Source organism: Mesoplodon densirostris, chromosome 11 (genome assembly GCF_025265405.1).
Source record: "Mesoplodon densirostris isolate mMesDen1 chromosome 11, mMesDen1 primary haplotype, whole genome shotgun sequence".
NCBI lineage: Eukaryota > Metazoa > Chordata > Mammalia > Artiodactyla > Ziphiidae > Mesoplodon > Mesoplodon densirostris.
This window is the reverse complement of record NC_082671.1, coordinates 44,223,840-44,240,714: the sequence shown is the minus strand read 5'-3', so window position 1 is coordinate 44,240,714 and position 16,875 is coordinate 44,223,840. Positions and strand designations below refer to the sequence as shown.

The window sequence follows — 16,875 nt, the reverse complement described above, 5'->3', positions numbered from 1 at the left end:
CTCTGCACCCTACCTCTCCCCCCCACTGCCAGGCTTCCGAGCAAGGCTCTTGATCTGAAGAGGAATTTCATCTCTAACCTTTGTTCCCAGGCCTGGCAGCTCACATGGGTAACCCACTATCTCCCAAAGTTGGCCCAGGGACATTTCTTTCCCCAAACAAACCAACCTCCCCTCACATCCCCCACTCTGTAGTTTCACTGACTATATGGCTTCTGCCAAGTTCTACCTGTAACTGGCTTCATCTCTCAAGTTGGATGTTTGACCGCTCTATCCCCTGCAACCAGGAGTAATGCCAGCTGGACACACTCTCCTTCCGGGGCCCCTGGCGGCTGGGAGGGAGCTGAGACCACAGCTGTGGAGACCCTGAGCCCCGGGGTTTGCGGCTCTATCTCAACTGTGTTGCTCAAGGAAGGCCTCCCCCAGCAATGACCTCCTCATTGCTCCTGGCCTTCCTGTTCCTGGCTCCAGACGCAGTGGCCACTCCCAGAGCTGACAGTCAGTGTCTGGCATGTGGGGGGCCCGCCTTGGACCTGGAGAGCCAGCGGGAGCTGCTTCTTAATCTGGCCAAGAGAAGCATCTTGGACAAGCTGCACCTCAGCCAGCGCCCAACACTGAGCCAGCCTGTGTCCCGAGCTGCTCTGAGGACTGTGCTGCAGCACCTCCATGGGTCCCCACAGGGGGCGCTTCCAGAAGCAGACAGGGAACAGGAGTATGAGATCATCAGCTTTGCTGAGACAGGTGGGTTCTTGGTCTGTAGATCTTCCCCCAAACCCGATCTCTTAAGGAAGGGAAAAACTTCCTCCCCAATCTAACGCCTGACTTTCTCCCCAAAGCCATCCCAACTCTTGCCTCCCACAGCATGTAATCTCCCAATCCCAGGCTCCCCCCACACCCCCACCACCAGGCTCTCTCTTTGTAGTTTAGACTTGACCAATGGGCACCTGGGAAGTGGGTACGTTTCATTTCTTTTGAGACTGCCTGCCCCTATGTCCCATGGCTCCTCTCTCTGCAGGCCCACAAACTTCCACAGACTATGATGTGAGCCCAGACACTTCCTGGGCTTGGACCAGGGTCTGGGAGCTGGAGAGTCTGTCCTCCCTCTGGCCCTGGGATCCAGCCTCTCTGTACCCCACTACCCCAGATACATCATTTGGGTAAAAGGGAGAAAAGTAAAATACTGGGATTACAATACCTCGCCACCCTACTCCTGTCCTCTTGCCTTGATTACCTCGGGTCCCCACGTCAGAACAGGGCCAAAACGGGACTCAGAAAGGTATTTAAGGGATAGAGGATAAAGGCGAGAGAGTTCCTTCCATAGAGGGGAGAGGGGTTAGAGAATTTAGTGGGCAGCTGGAAAGAAGATCAAGAATTCAGAGACGGGGGAATTCCCTGGTGGGCCAGTCATTAGGACTCCACACTCTCACTGCCGTGGGCCCGGGTTCAATCCCTGGTCGGGGAACTAAGATCCCACAAGCTGCGAGGCGCGGCCAAAAAAAAAAAAAAAAAAGAGAATTCAGAGACAGGATCTGAGAACCAGAACACAAACAAGTGATCTCTCTGGCCTCTGAGCTTCTTGCAAGTTCTTCTCTCTTAGGTTTAGAAGGCCCTTCCCATTCCTGGCCCCTTTCCCTTGGTCAGCATCTACTCCCTTCAAGATCCCGCACTCCCATCCTAAAAAAACCCATCCGGACCTGAAGGTGAGGGGCTCACTCTCTGGTGGCCCCCAAACGCTCACTCTGAACCTGGACCTTCCTTATGGAATTGCCTGTTTCCAGGTTTTCTATGAAGTCTGTCTTCCCATAGAACGCAACCTCTTGAGGTCAGGAACTGTCATTTATTCCTCACATTATCATCAGAGGCTAGTGTATAGTAGAAATAGATAACACTTATACAGTGTTTACTGTGTTCTAAGCCTTTTAAATATACTAACTCCTTGAGAGCCTCACAACAAGCCAGTGAGGCAAATACTATTGTTACCCCATTTTAGAGGTGATGAAACTGAGGCACAAAGAGGTTGAGTAACTAGCTCAAGGTCACATGACCAGTAGGTGGTAGAGCCAGACAGCCTGGGTCTGGAATCCATGACCCTGACCACTCTACCACTCTGCCTCTTGCAAACATAGTAGATGCTCAATAAACAGCCAAACCATTCTGTAGTTCAGCTCGACCATGTCTAGAGTCCCCAGTGATGGATGAGACCCTATTCTAGTTCAAAAGGGGGTTTCTGCTCATGATTAAGAACACAAACTCTGGAGCCAGATAAACTGGGCTCAAATCCCTGCTCAGCCACTTATTACTATGTGTCCTGGGTTGTTAATAGTCAGTTTTCTCATTTGCAAAACAGAGATAATGAGAGGAGAGTTGAGAGAATTGTGAGCTAATACAGGTGATGTACTTAGAAAGGATAAGGTGGGAGGGAACTGAAGGTAGAAGACTCAGCTCCTGCCCACGAGGGGTTTAGTTGTTGCTGCTGGGAATAAATTACTTAGAATATAAGGCAGAGTGAAATAAATGCTAGATGAGGGCACAAGTGCTTAATGGGCCAGAAGTAGTTCACTGGGACCTGGTAAGTCAGGGAAGTCTTTCAGAAGAAGTTTGCAAATTGGCTGGCATTGTAGAGTAAGTTTGACTTCAGTGGGTAGAAAATGGTAAACAACATCCTAAATGGAAAAACATGAGTACAAGTGTAAAGAAACTGACTGCATTTAGAGTTAAAAAGTAGTCTGGAGTGGGTGAGCACGAGGTGGACAGATGGCCATGAACACCAAAATCCTGGTTGGTTTTTTTTTTTCACCTTTGTATCCCTGACACTTAGCCCAGTTTCCTGGCACATCGTGACAGTAATGCCAGTTACCAGGTATTTAGTGTACCTGCCTCCTCTCAGTTTATCCTTGCAATCACTCCATAAAGTAGACTTTATCATTCCCATCTTAAGAATGCAGAAACTGAGACTCAAAGATAATTTACATGGCCAAGGTCATACGGCTTACAAGGGGCAGAATTCAAACACAGTTCTCTCTGACTTCAAAGTCTATATATACTTTCCACATATTTGCTAATCAATGAATGAATACAACATTTAGGCTGCAGGGGGCGTGACCTGAAATGAACTTGGAGGTGAGAATGACTGATGCCTGGATTCTACCTTTTACATTTAAATATTTTAGTTTGAAGTTTTCATTCCAATTTAAGCGATCATCTCCACCATCGTGTGAAAGAAAGATCTGAGAATTGTTCTTGCTGGAGATATGAAGAGAGAGAGCTTGGGGCCCTGGGAAAACTAGGGTAGGAGCCTTCAATGGTGTCCTGAAACTGGCTCTTACTGGCTCATGAGAGCTGATGGTGAACACCTCCCAACTGTACATCCAGTGGCATCACATTGATAGTTTGAAATTGGCCGGGATGGGAGAAGTTATACCTCAGAAACTGGCAAACACTACAAATCAGGGCCTTTTTTTTCCCCCTCTGGAATCCAGTTGTTAAATATTTACCAACACAACACTGCCTACGACCTTAAAATTCAAGTTATCTGCCTCCCACATACCTAACATACAATGCTGATTCAGGGACGGGATAAATAGATACTTCTGTCCCAAATGGCGGATGGGGGAGGGAGACACAGAGCAGTCACTGGTCCATGAAAATTCTGACATCCAGCCAGGCACATATCTCAGTCTACCCCAAATCCAGAATTCCTTTGGTTAGGGCCTGGTTCTGCCTACTGGTAGGATTTTCCTCTCCTCTTAAGGAGAGCCTACCATTGCTCCCCTAGACTTCTAGATCCATTCTCTCAGCTCTTAGTGCCACCCTCTGAGATGTCTTTCCTTTTAAATAGGAAATGACCTGTGTTTGAGGCTAAGTAGTTTTCTCGGCCTGCATGCTGCCCAAAGAAGTTGGGAGCCCGGAGACTTCTTTTCATTTTGAATCATCTCTGTCCCTTTTAGTCCAAACTGGTGCTGCTCTCACTATTAAAATTCTCTTTAACACTCTGTGAGCCTTCTAAATAATAAATTACAGTCTACTCACTCAGACAAAAGGCACTCCACTCTATCAAGACAGACCCTCCTCTTTAGGTTACAAGTCAGGATACCCTCTTACAAGTGGGATAACACTCTTAAGATTCTTAGAAGCCCTCTGTCTAGTTGAGAGGATCTACAGAACATCTTAAATTTTAGATCTTAACAAAGATGTTAGATCTTAACAAAGGGTCTTACAGTTCCCCCTTTATTATTTTGATCTTCGCTCTGAAGCTGTTTTACTGGCAGTGCCCTGGATTTGGTTTTTGCCCTGAGACCATTTCTTAGTTTGATAACCTTTTTGCCAGAGAGAGAGTTGAGGGATGAAAAAAAATATTTTATTGTTCCATCTAGCAAGTCCTATTGGAAATGTTTTCTCTAAATTCTGCTTGAAAATTTAACAGTTCATTTTTTAGTTCATCTCACTCCTGAAATGCCTTATCATAGGCAGCTAAAATAAGCCAAATGGCACTTTCAGCATTCTGCCTGGAAATATCTTTAGCTAAATTCACAATTCTGTTAGATACCATTTCTAGCTTCCAGTTACCAGAGATGATAGCCAATACATAACACAGGTTCGCCTTTGTCCAGCTTCCAGTAGCAATTTCCTCACTGTCCTTCCAGACTTCACTAACAGTCTCCCTGCTGTCCTTCCATCCTCTGGCCGCCACCCAGTCCCAAAGCCAATGCTACATATTTTAGGTCTTTGCTATGGAGTACCCCACTTCTGATACTAATTTCTGTTTTAGTTATCCATTAATATGGCAAATCAGCTCAAACATTGAGTCTTAAAACAAAAAAATTCACTAGTTTCTGAGATTTTGTAATTTGACTGGACTTATTCTGGACAGTTCTCTCACTCCATGTGGTGTAACTGAGTTCATTCAAGCAACTGTGTTCAGCTAGGAACTCAGATGGGGCTAGAACATCTAAGATGGTCTCTCCGAAGTCTCTCTCCATATGGCTTCTCATCATTCAGTAGTCTAGCCCAAGTTTCTTTAAAGCATTAAAGTTTTCCTACCTCAAAGTGTAAGTACTTACTAAGTTTCTGCTTGCATCGTGCTTGCTTACATCTCATTGGCCAAATCAAGTCACATGCCAAGACCAGAATTAATATGGGAAGGGATTGCACAAAACCATGAATATTGGGAGGTGTTGTTCCCTGGGGGTCAACAGTGTAATGGTCTATCACAGCCCCTGCTGGTCCTGTGTCTGCCTACCATAACTGGGGTGACTTATGAGGTTCTAAATGTTGGGTGCTAGTGACCTAGCAAGAAAAGATTAGCTGGGTCAATCAGACTCTTCTTTTAGGATTTTGGAATTGGAACACTGAAAGATCAGTTCACTTAGCTAGGAAGAGCTAAGTTAAAGGTTCTGTAGACTCAGGAGCTAGGGCCACCATTCTGGGACCTGAGGAAGGTGACAGGGAAGCAAATGAGGTAGATCCACAGACAGAGAAGAATGGAGTAGACTTACATAGGGAGAGTGAGATGAGAGAGATTTTGTTGGCTCTGAGAGCTGTCAAGGGCAACCCTTATTTCAGACCTTACAATTCACACTAAGTCTAGATGAACTTTATTTTCTGTTCTTTTATGCCCATGAGAGTATCAGTGGTGTTCCCACAATAAAGCATCCTTTACTTAAAATAAATAAATAAATAAATATAAATAAATAAGGGTTGCTAAGGCCAAAGCTTAATGGCATTTAATTGCCTCCAAAAAGAGTTTGGCTTTGGGCTTCCCTGGTGGTGCAGTGGTTGAGAGTTCGTCTGCCAAGGGAGGGGACATGGGTTCGTGCCCCTGCCCGGGAAGATCCCACATTGCCGCGGAGTGGCTGGGCCCGCGAGTCACGGCCGCTGAGCCTGCGTGTCCGGAGCTGGTGCTCCGCAACGGGAGAGGCCACAACAGTGAGAGGCCCCCCCAAAAAAAGAGTTTGGCTTTATTCATCAATAAGGTTTTTGAAACCATGAATTTTATGATCTAGCCTTTTTGGAAAATAATTCTTGTGTCAGCATAAAATAAGAATTAAAGAATGAAAGACCATTCACTCACCAAATGTTAACTGAATGCCTATTATGTACTAGGTACTAGGGATACAGTGGTAAACCATACAGGCACAGTCTCTACCTTCATGGAGTTTACATTCTAGCTGGGAGCAGGGAGGGGTAGAAGGGGAGGGGAGGATAAGCAAATGAACCAAAAACCAAGATGATTACAGAGAGTGATAGTGGCTATAAAGACAATTAAGCAGGATAATGTATTAAAGAGATGAGGGTAGAGTTGAAGGCTGCTTTAGCTAGGTTAGTCAGGGAAGCCTCTCTGAAGAGGTGAATTTGCACTAATTCCAAAAAGGAGCCAGTCATTCAAAGAGCTTGGAAAGATATTCCAGGCAGGGGAAATAGCAAGTGTAAAGGCCATGAGGTGGGTCCATGTTTGGTGAGTTCAAGGAACAGAAAAAAGCCAGTATAGGTAGACTATAGTCATTAAATGGCAGAATGCCTAATCATACGTGTTTCCTATGTTAAGGGGTTTAGCTTTTATTCAAATAGCAATGGGAAGCCTTCGAAGGGTTTTAGGCTGAGAGGATTAAGCTGATCAGATTTATGTTATAAAAAGATCACTCTGTGACCTCCCTGGCAGTCCAGTGGTTAAGACTCTGCGCTTCCACTGCAGCGGGAACGGGTTCGATCCCTGGTTGTGGAACTAAGATCAAACAGGCCACAAGGCACAGCAAAAAAAAAAAAAAAGAGGTCACTCTGGCTGATATGTGAAGAATGGTTTTGGGTGCAAGAGTGGACCACTTGGCAAGCTATTGCCATAGTTCAAGAAAAAGATGATTGCAGGTTGAACTAATGTATGGTAGAGGAGGTGGGGATAAGTGAAATTATATTATGAACTGGAGATAGAGTTGACAGGTCTGCAGATAATTTCAAAGAAGGGAATGAGGGCAAGCAAGACTTTGGTTTAAGCAGTGCATTTACAGGGAAGGGGAAGATTGAAGAAGGAACAGATTTGGGTTGCAGGGGATAAATCTAGAGTTCTTCTTTGAACATGAATAGTCTGAGATAGCATTGGATATCCAAGTGGAATATCAGATCAGCAGCTGGATATACAAGCCTAGGCTCAGGGAGAGGTCAGGGCCATGGATATAGATATCTGGGAGTCATCAGCATATAGATGGAATTGAAAGCCAGGGGAATTGATGGGTTCTTTCTGGGAGAGAGTATAGATAGAGAAGAGAAGGGAGCTTAGGACCTCCAACATTTAGAGGTCAGGCAGAGGAAGAGGAGCTGTCAGCAAAAGAGACCAAGATGGAGTGGCCAGAGTCATGAAAGCCAAGAGGAGGAAGTATCTCAAGAAGGAAGGGATGGTTAACTGTGTCAAACACTGCTTAGAGGTCAGGTAAGATGAACATAAAGAGATGAAACCATTGGATTTGGCAACGTGGAAGGTGTTAGTGATCCTGACAAGAGCGGGAGTGGAGGGAACAGAAACCCAATTAATGTGTTTCAATAGGTCAGGTGAGGGATGAAGAGGGGAAACTGAGCCACAGTAACTGGCACAGGAAGAAATGCATAGCCGTTAGAACCACTGTGGTGAGGAACTGGATGTGGGGAGTTTCTACAGGTGATAAGGAAGGTAATGATGTTCTAAGAATGGAAAGAGAGATTTCCATTCTTAGAGGAGGAAATAATGATTTCCACGTGGGAGAAATTGATTTTAATATGCTGGCAGGATGTGGCAAAATTAAGCAGTTAGAAGTTTAGGCCTGAAGCTTGATGATTCCCAAGGTGCAAAATGATCTGGACTGGGCATACAGATTTGGGAATCACCAGCACAAAATTTGTGTTGGCTGACTGTGAGTATGGGTCAGAGCTCCTCTCAGTGTAGAGTAAGAGGAAATGGGACTTCCCTGGCGGTCCAGTGGTTAAGACTCCTCGCTTCCACCGCAGCGGTCGCAGGTTCTATCCCTGGTCGGGGAACTAAGATCCTACATGCTACATGGCAAAAAAAAAAAATGGAAATGAAGGTCAAGGACAGACCCTGGAGAACTCTTGCATTGGAGGGATGGTGAGAGAAAGAAAAGCCAGCAAAGAAAATCAAGGAAGAATCATGAGAGTTGTGTCATGGAAACCAAGAGAGAAAAGATTTTTAAGAAGGAAGGGGTAGTTAACAAGGCCAACAGTGTGGTCGAGAAAGAACAAAGGGAATTCAAGCATGCTGAGAATAGATATGTAGTTGGTAGAATTGACTCAGAAAGCCACACTGACTGGGGCTTCTTGTGTCCACAGGTCTCGCCAACATCGACCAGACTCGTCTTGACTTCCACTTCTCCTCTGATAGAAGTGTTGGCGGCCTGGAGGTCCAGCAGGCCAGCCTCATGCTTTTTGTGCAGCTCCCTCCCAGTACCACGTGGACTTTGAAGGTGAGGGTCCTCGTGCTCAGCCCACATGCCACCAACCTCACCTTGGCCACTCAGCACCTGCTGGAGGTGGATGACAGTGGTTGGCACCAGCTCCTCCTGGGGCCTGAAGCTCAGGCTGCCTGCAGCCAGGGACACCTGATCCTGGAGCTGGTCCCTGAAGGCCAGGTAGCCTGGAGCCCAGTCATCCTGGGTGGGGCTGCCCATAGGCCTTTTGTGACAGCCCGTGTAAGAGTTGGGGGCAAGCACCGCGTTCGCCGGCAAGGCATCGACTGCCAGGGTAGGTCCAGGATGTGCTGTCGACAAGAGTTCTTTGTGGACTTCCGTGAGATTGGCTGGCACGACTGGATCATCCAGCCTGAGGGCTACGCAATGAACTTCTGCACAGGGCAGTGTCCCCTGCACGTGGCAGGCATGCCTGGCATTGCCGCCTCCTTTCACACCGCGGTGCTCAATCTTCTCAAGGCCAACACCGCTGCGGGCACTGCCGGAGGGTGGTCATGCTGCGTGCCCACTGCCCGGCGCTCCCTGTCTCTGCTCTACTATGACAGGAACAGCAACATTGTCAAGACTGACATACCTGACATGGTGGTAGAGGCGTGTGGGTGCAGTTAGTCTGTGTGTGGTTCAGGCAGGCTGAGGTGGGGTAGGCAAACATGCCCTGACAGAGGCGCTCTTCCTTGAGAAGAGGGGGTGGCCCCGTTACTGCCTCTGTCCAGAAGATGGACTCCCTCTTCCTGAGCAACTTATGTGAATTATCCCAACCTTGACGTGAGGAGATCTTCATCAAAGGAGAAGCACTGTCATCTAAGGAGAGTCACTGTACCATCTTCATAACGACCAGCCCCTCTCCTAGAGCATAGTCCCTGCAGCAAGCTCCAAGTGCTCAACTGCCACCCTAGGGACTCTCATCCACCTCCAACCATGAGCAGTGCCATCTGGTTCCCAGACAGATACCCATAGCCCAACTTCAATCCAGCCCACAATCCACTATGCCTCCCTGCCCTTTCTACTCAATGTCCCCCACTCCAGGATGAGTTGACCCAGCCCCTTCCCCTGCTTTTCTGGATCTCCAGAGAGGCCCTTCCTTAGATTCACCAAACATTCGATCCTCTCCATGTACTGAGCCCCTTTCCTCTTACTTGCCCAATGGGCTGCTAAAGGCTCTCTTGGCCCACTCTCATCCACACTTTGTCCTTCTCCGTCCTGCTCCATACCCTTGGGGTCTGACTCACCTGAGTTCCTTTGGCCTCTGGCTTCCTGCTGAGTTTGACTAAGAGGAGACAGAGGCAGGAGATCAAAGGATAGGAGGAGACAGAGGTCAGGGTGTTTCTTATTCCTCCTCCTTCTGCCTAGGTTCCATGGTTCTGTGTGAGTGTGGCTGCGTCCATGTCCCTACAGCTCCTGTCTAGCTCCCCACCCCCTCCATGGCTCCGGCTCTGCCTACGTTTTGATATCACCGCTTCCATGCTATGGGCTTGTAATGGCTTTCCATTCTTGCTGGTCCCTGGGTGCTTCAATATCCCTCCTTGGTTCCCTTATCCCTGCCCATACCTCTGTAAAGAAGTCCTTCATTAAGTCTTCTTAGTGATGCAAACACAGACAGCTGAGTGGGTCTTTTATGTCCTGCCAGGACCCTGACTGCCACCCCAGATGACACAGAGCCTGCCTGCCCTGCCCACTTTTCTCTCCTCACAGCCTCCTTAGGGCTGAGCTATTATGTCCATCCCACACGTCATGACTCTTCCTTCGCCAGGCTGCTTCCTTTTCTTTCTTAGGCCCCCTCCTCCCTCCCAGAACCATCTTTGCTTGTCTTATGGCCAATAAACACCTGGGTTTTACCTGCTCCTCTCCCCCCTCTGTCCTCGCTCCAAGAAATGAGACAGATCAGTGCTCAGTCAGCAAGTAGGTGACAACCTGTGGGCACACACGGGGGAGGCAGAGGCATGGCTCCCAGCTGGCTGCCTTCCCTTCACTCACCCCCAGGGCTCCAGCCAGGAGTCCTGTCTGGAAGCTGGAACTGGCCAAGGGCCATTTGAGCAGGACAAGGAGAAGAAAAGGAAGGCCTGGGGTGAGGAGAGGGAGGCATTTGCTCTGAGACTGGGTCCTCTCTAGACCTTTGCCCTCTTCCCCCACCATCTCCTCCCTTTGGTTGGACAGCCCTGAACCATGGGGTCAATATTGTCTGCAGCCCAAGGCCGGGTTTGCGCAAAACCCATGTGTCCTTTGGGAAACGTGATGTCAGTGTTTGCTCAGCATATAACCCCCTCCTATCTAGGTCTGAGGTCCTTGGAAATGGAACCCTAAAAGGAGAAAGTCTGAAAGACACCTCCTGGGGGACTGCAAATCTGAGCTGTGGGACTTCAGGAGCAAACTCATGGAGGTTATCTCAACTTTGACTTGAGGAAACCTTCATCTAAGCAGAGAAGCTAAGGAAGTCTGCTGGCGGCTCTGCCTTCCCCTTCCACCGCTGTCTCCCACTCCCAATCCACCCGTCCCCCAGATCTAACCTCCCTCCCTCCAACTGTAGCTTCAGTCCCCAGGGCCAAGACTAAGGTGAGGAGAAGCGAGGCTCTTGCCTTGGGGGCAGAATTTTAAGGGGATGCCAAAAAATACATCAGCCAAGATAAATAGGATCTTAATGCAGTATTTTACAAAATCAAAATCAATGCAAAAAAATCCAAGATGAACAAAATAGCAAATTTGAAAATAAACTAAATTTAGAAGGGATCAGTATTATTCCTTTTCCTTTTTGGCTCTGTCTTTGACAAAAAGGAGAATGAGTGGAATTGTCTTCTTCCAAACCTTTTCTTCCAGAGCTCCCTGGCCCCTAACTCTAGATTTGGTCAGGCTTTTCTCTTTTAGGCAAGACAATCACTCAGGCTCCTTCTACTTCCTTACCCACCCTCAAGCCTGTCTCTACCCCCCAGCCCCCAACCAGGTTGGTGGTAGGGCGGGCCTGGGAGGCAGATGGCTGGGGTATTTATAACCTGGGAGCACTTCTTGAGAAAAGTGACTAAGATGCTAAGAGCATATTTATAGCTGGGTTCTGACGTAAGTGTCAGTAGGGAGGTAGGGGCAGGCCAGGCACAGCAGCAGCAAGAGGGTAGGAAGAGCTGGAAATTGGGGGCATCTGACACAGAGGGGAGGGGAGAGATGGGGGTCAATGACTCCTGCAGCCACTTCCTGTTGCTTCGCTTGACACAGGCTCACCCACAGGTAAGCCCTCTGAGACAACACCATGGGCAGAAACCTCTGCTTTGCAGTTCTGTGGTCCAGACCCCAGGGGGTAGAGAGCTGTCACTCACCAGCCTGACCGATAGAGAGGGAGCTGGGAGCTGGGGAGAGCCCTGGATAGATGGGCTTGAATATGACTCAAGACCTAGGGTGGAGAGGAGCATCTAAAAGTCTCATTGGCCCCCTCCCCACCACAGGTGCCCTAAGTTTCTAGGAGGAGCCTGGCACCCATCACCACGCCCCATTGCCACGTGTCAGCAGCGATGAGATCCAAAACCAAACCGAAGCTAGCAGTGATGTGGTCCTGACGACAGCTTCTGCTCTCCAGCAGTGGCGAGGGGAGAGAGCTGAGGGACCAGCTTCTCTGTATTCCGGTGTAGAGGCAGGGTCCCCAGAGTGAGAGGTTGGGAAGCGCTCTGAATCTCTCCACTCCCCAGAGCAGCCCCTTCCCTGGGAAGCTGGTCAGCGCCAAGCCTGCTGCTGTCCAGTGGCTCAGCACTGCCACATGGTGGACACTGGTGGTACTGAGCCCTAGCCCCTAAGGCACCACCTCTCCTCCCCTGTGCCAGATCTAGTAGTCTCTCTTGACAGCCCCCACTGGCTGAATAGTGGGGAGACTAATAAATTGGAACAGGGGTACATTTCCAAATCACACTCACTTCCTCCCAGCTTCTTGAAGAGACTTGAGCACAAGGAGAAAGGCTGGCATGAGGCCTTGGTTAGGCCATTTAAAGCCAGTGAGCAGTGTGGTGAGGAGGGCTGGTATTGGGACTAAGGTTGCTGTACTGGCCATGCTTTGTTCTTAGAAGTCCATAAACCTGGGCTTCCTGGTGGCACGGCGGTTGAGAATCCGCCTGCCAGTGCAGGGGACACGGGTTCAATCCCTGGTCCAGGAAGATGCCACATGCTGCCGAGCAACTAAGCCTGTGCGCCACAACCACCAAGTCCGCCATCCTAGAGCCCGTGCTTGGCAACAAGAGAAGCCACCGCAATGGGAAGCCCGCGCACTGCAATGAAGAGTAGCCTCCTCACGCAGCAACGAAGACCTAATGCAGCCAAAAATAAATAAATTAATTTTTTAAAAAAAGTCCATAAACCCTCCATTTCCCACCACCATGAACAGACGCTGGCACCACTTCTAGGATATCCCAAATCTAGGCAGTTCTTACAGTGCCCTGAAAGAGAACCAGTAGCTGGAGACAGGCCCTTCCAACTCCCATGCCCCTCTGCCATCCTTGATGGACTCTGCCCTGCTGTAAGATTGCATCACCACTACCCCCACCTCTCTAGGCTTCCCCAGACATCACAGTAACATGCTACCCCCCCCAATGCTCCAGCCCTCGTCCACACTGTGCTCCAGTCCAACTGGACTCTGGGCGGTCAGCACAGGCAAGGTCAGGGGGTGACTTCTGTGCCCCGTGGCACTGCCACCTTGGCCTGGGCAAGAGGACTCCGTTCCTCCCACCCCCAGCCTCTCACCACTGTCCCAGCCCCATTGCTAGAAATAAAAAGACCAGAGTTCACCTTCCAGCCCAGAGAAATAACCACTGGGATTCCCAGCTGCCTCATGGAAGCTGCTGCAGCAGCGGTGGATGGGCAAGCTAGACAGACTGTAGGTATGGGGGAAATTGCCCTTCCCACCTTGCTTGTATGGAGTTCCCTCCCCCGAGCCCCAGACCTTGGGGACTGAGCACGTGAAATCGTCCTCCTTCTTGCATCATGCGTGTCCACATAGCCCCCCCACCCCCCTACCCCTGCCTCAAGCTCCGTGACCAGGGCCAGATGGTGAAACCTGAGCTCCAGGGGGGAACCTCCACCCCCTGCAGGGAACTGATGGGCAGCACAGTTGGCCAATCCTGGGGCTCAGAGGGTAGGTCTGCCTGCTGACCACTAGGTGAGGGAGCCCTAGGCTGCTGGCTCTAGAGAGGCCCCAGTCAGTAGCCAGACATGAGCTGTGAGGGTCAAACTGGCAGACTACACTGAACACAGCTACCCATCGGACCATCCACTGTCTGCCTTCCTGAGTCCCAGGCAACAGAAGACAGGTGGCTCTACCCTTGGCCAAGGGTAGGTGTGGCACTGCTGTCTGCTGCCCCCGTGCCCTCACTGGCCTCCACGCAACCAGACTCAACAGAAGGAGCTACAGCCATCTGAGGCTCCCGACCTGACCCAGGGCCATTCACCAGGAGCATGGGGCTCTCTGATGTCCAGCTCCAGCTGGTGCTGCTGTGGGCACTGGTGTGGGCACAGAGGGCAGGGTCTGTGTGTCCCTCCTGTGGAGGCCCCACACTGGCACCCCAAGCAGAACGAGCTCTGGTCCTTGAGCTAGCCAAGCAGCAGATCCTCGAGGGGCTACACCTGACTGGTCGTCCCATAATAACTCATCCTCCACCCCAGGCAGCGCTGACCAGGGCCCTCCGGAGACTGCAGCGGGGAAGTGTGGTTCCAGCGAATGGGGAGCAGGTCATCAGCTTTGCTGCCATCACAGGTGGGTGAGGGAGAGACAGGCAGAGAGCAGGCGGGGAAAGGGAGAAGGAAGGGGAGAATGACAGCGTCAGCAGAAGCAGAGGGAGCGCGGCACGGGAGGAAGAGGAGGAGTTGGAGCAGGACTGGCCTCGGAGTCCCTGCTTCTTCTAAACGTGGGAGCTAGGGAGAGCAGCTGGCAGGGCTTGCGGGAGTGTCAGGGGACAGCGGCATCTCCGACCGCAGTCCTCAATCCCTTCTCCATCTTCCCGGCAGACTCCTCCGCCTCCACCTGCAGCTCCACGCTCACCTTCTACCTGTCCACTCCTCGCTCCCACCACCTGTACCACGCTCGCCTCTGGCTGCACGTGCTCCCCACCCTTCCTAGCACTCTTTCCTTGAGGATTTTCGGATGGGGCCCTAGGAGGAGACGCCGAGGGTCCCACGTCCTCCTGGCTGAGCACCAACTGACAGCCCCGGGCTGGCACGCCCTGACTCTGCCCTCTAGTGGCTTGAGGCAGGAGGAGTCTGGTGTCTTGAAACTCCAACTGGACTGCAGACCACTAGAAGGCAACAGCACAGCTGCCCCCCAAACTCAGCAGCTCCTGGACACAGCGGGAGAGCAGCGGCCCTTCCTGGAGCTGAAGACCCGGCCCAAAGAGCCTGGAGCAGGCCGGGCCAGGAGGAGGACCCCCAGCTGTGAGCCTGAGACCCCCTTATGCTGTAGGCGAGACCATTATGTAGACTTCCAGGAACTGGGATGGCGGGACTGGATCCTACAGCCTGAGGGGTACCAGCTGAATTACTGCAGTGGGCAGTGTCCCCCGCACCTGGCTGGCAGCCCAGGGATTGCTGCCTCCTTCCATTCTGCTGTCTTCAGCCTCCTCAAGGCCAACAACCCTTGGCCCTTGGGTACTTCCTGCTGTGTCCCTACTGCCCGAAGGCCTCTCTCTCTCCTCTACCTTGACCGTGATGGCAACGTGGTCAAGGCAGATGTCCCAGATATGGTGGTAGAGGCCTGTGGCTGCAGCTAGCAAGAGGACCTGGGGGTTTGGAGTGAAGAGATCAAACTAGGGGTTCCTAGGCAAAGGGCATCTGTGTCTGGAGGCATCAGATTCCTGATCCATACCTTCATCCAGTGGGTCACCTGGCAATATGACTGGGTTGACCCCTCTGGGACCCAAATGGGCACTTTCTTGTCCAGACTCTGGCACATCCCAGGCTGGTTGATGTGTGGGGAGATGGGGAAAGTGTGTCCTCTAAAGGAGTCTACCCAGAAAGTATGATTTCCTACCCTAAGCCATCTGAGAAGATGGCAGAGGTGAGGGAGGGAGGGTGGGAAGGAGAAGGCAGAGAAAAATCACTTAGTCCCTCCAGAGGAGAGGAAGTCCTCAAGTGAGGGAAGGAAGAAGCAGACCAAGGGCCCACTGGGCTTGGGATTGGGGGAAACAGGCTGGCCAAGTGTAAGGGCTGTGGAAGTGCTTGAAGGGAGGCTCAAGAGGGAGCTGGGAAAGGGGCTGACGGGAGGTGTTTGGGAGAGCCCCGGAAATGGGAGTCCAGAGAGAGGAGTGCTGAGCCTGAAAAGTTCTCTGGTTTTTCTTTGGTGGTGGGGGGGGGGGTAGGACCCATCAGGGAGGCAAATGTTTATACTTTCCTAATAAAAATGAGGAAAAAAAAATCAACAAGTGTGAGTCACGAAGAAGGTCTGGGATGATGGTTCAGAGCAATGGTTCTCAGAGTGTGGCCTGGGAACCTCCAGGAGGTCCCTGAGACCCTTTCATGTAGTCAAAACTATTTTCATAATAAAACTAAGATGTTATTTGCCTTTTTAATTTTCAATATCTCAGCAGCCTACGGTGGAGTTTTCCAGAGGCTGTAGGACATGTGATTACATCACCTTCCTGACATCTTTGTTAATGGGATGTGTGCTTCTGTATTCTTGTGTTACAAACTTTTTTTTCAGTTTTAAGTTCTAATATGGTAAATTGATATAAATCACGTAAACAAAAGCTCAGTAATTTTTCAGAACGTAAAGGGACATTGAAGCCAAATTGTTTGAGAATGCTGATCTAGAGTCCTGGGTGGGGAGGAGAAAGCAATGCGCTCTAAAGAGCTCCCCTGGGGCTTCCCTTCTGGCACAGTGGTTAAGAATCCACCTGCCCATGCAGGGGACACACGTTTGATCCCGTGGGGTCCGGGGAGATCCCACATGCCGCAGAGCAACTAAGCCCATGAGCCACAACTACTGAGCCTGCGCTCTAGAGCCTGCGTGCCACAACTACTGAGCCCGTGTGCTACAACTACTGAAGCCTGCGCTTTTAGAGCATGTCTTCTGCAGCAAGAGAAGCCACTGCAATGAGAAGCCCTCACACTGCAACGAAGAGTAGCCCCTGCTCGCTGCAACTAGAGAAAGCCCGAGAGCAGCAACAAAGACACAACACAGCCAAAAATAAATTAAAAAAAAAAAAAAAAAAAAGAGCTCCCTGGAAGGGGCATGTGTAAGGTCTCTTCTCCAGTTATCATTGATCTTGCCTGACCCTCTGGGTATAACTGTCTGGGTCAAAGTCATGTGGGGGAGGGAGGCTAAAATAGGGCTCCTTATCTGTCCTCCCAGTTAATACATATATTTGTCAGGCCTCAGACCTCTTCCTAGCTTCACCTTTCCCCTTGACCCTCAGACTGAACAGTTAACTGACTGACTCTCCAGACCCAAGGAGGCGTGGTTCTTGGAAGCAGA

General features: G+C 50.3%; 2 protein-coding genes across 2 annotated transcripts; both read left to right on the top strand.

Annotated features, from left to right (window-relative positions):
* Positions 1-425: 425 nt before the first annotated feature.
* On the top strand, positions 426-9,053 carry INHBC (inhibin subunit beta C). The gene is made up of 2 exons (XM_060114254.1): positions 426-738; positions 8,308-9,053. Exons 1-2 carry the CDS (start codon positions 426-428, stop codon positions 9,051-9,053), a joined length of 1,059 nt encoding a protein of 352 aa, XP_059970237.1.
* Positions 9,054-13,634: 4,581 nt separating this feature from the next.
* On the top strand, positions 13,635-15,408 carry INHBE (inhibin subunit beta E). The gene is made up of 2 exons (XM_060113604.1): positions 13,635-14,163; positions 14,415-15,408. Exons 1-2 carry the CDS (start codon positions 13,866-13,868, stop codon positions 15,170-15,172), a joined length of 1,056 nt encoding a protein of 351 aa, XP_059969587.1. The 5' UTR covers positions 13,635-13,865; the 3' UTR covers positions 15,173-15,408.
* Positions 15,409-16,875: the final 1,467 nt, after the last annotated feature.

What these genes read in the sequence shown, in the direction of transcription:
- INHBC (XM_060114254.1), top strand. Translation starts at nt 426, where the DNA reads ATGACCTCCTCATTGCTCCTGGCCTTCCTGTTCCTGGCTCCAGACGCA. An exon ending in CATCAGCTTTGCTGAGACAG is followed by an intron (nt 739 to 8,307) that starts GTGGGTTCTTGG and finishes TTGTGTCCACAG; the next exon opens with GTCTCGCCAACATCGACCAG.
- INHBE (XM_060113604.1), top strand. Translation starts at nt 13,866, where the DNA reads ATGGGGCTCTCTGATGTCCAGCTCCAGCTGGTGCTGCTGTGGGCACTG. An exon ending in CAGCTTTGCTGCCATCACAG is followed by an intron (nt 14,164 to 14,414) that starts GTGGGTGAGGGA and finishes TCTTCCCGGCAG; the next exon opens with ACTCCTCCGCCTCCACCTGC.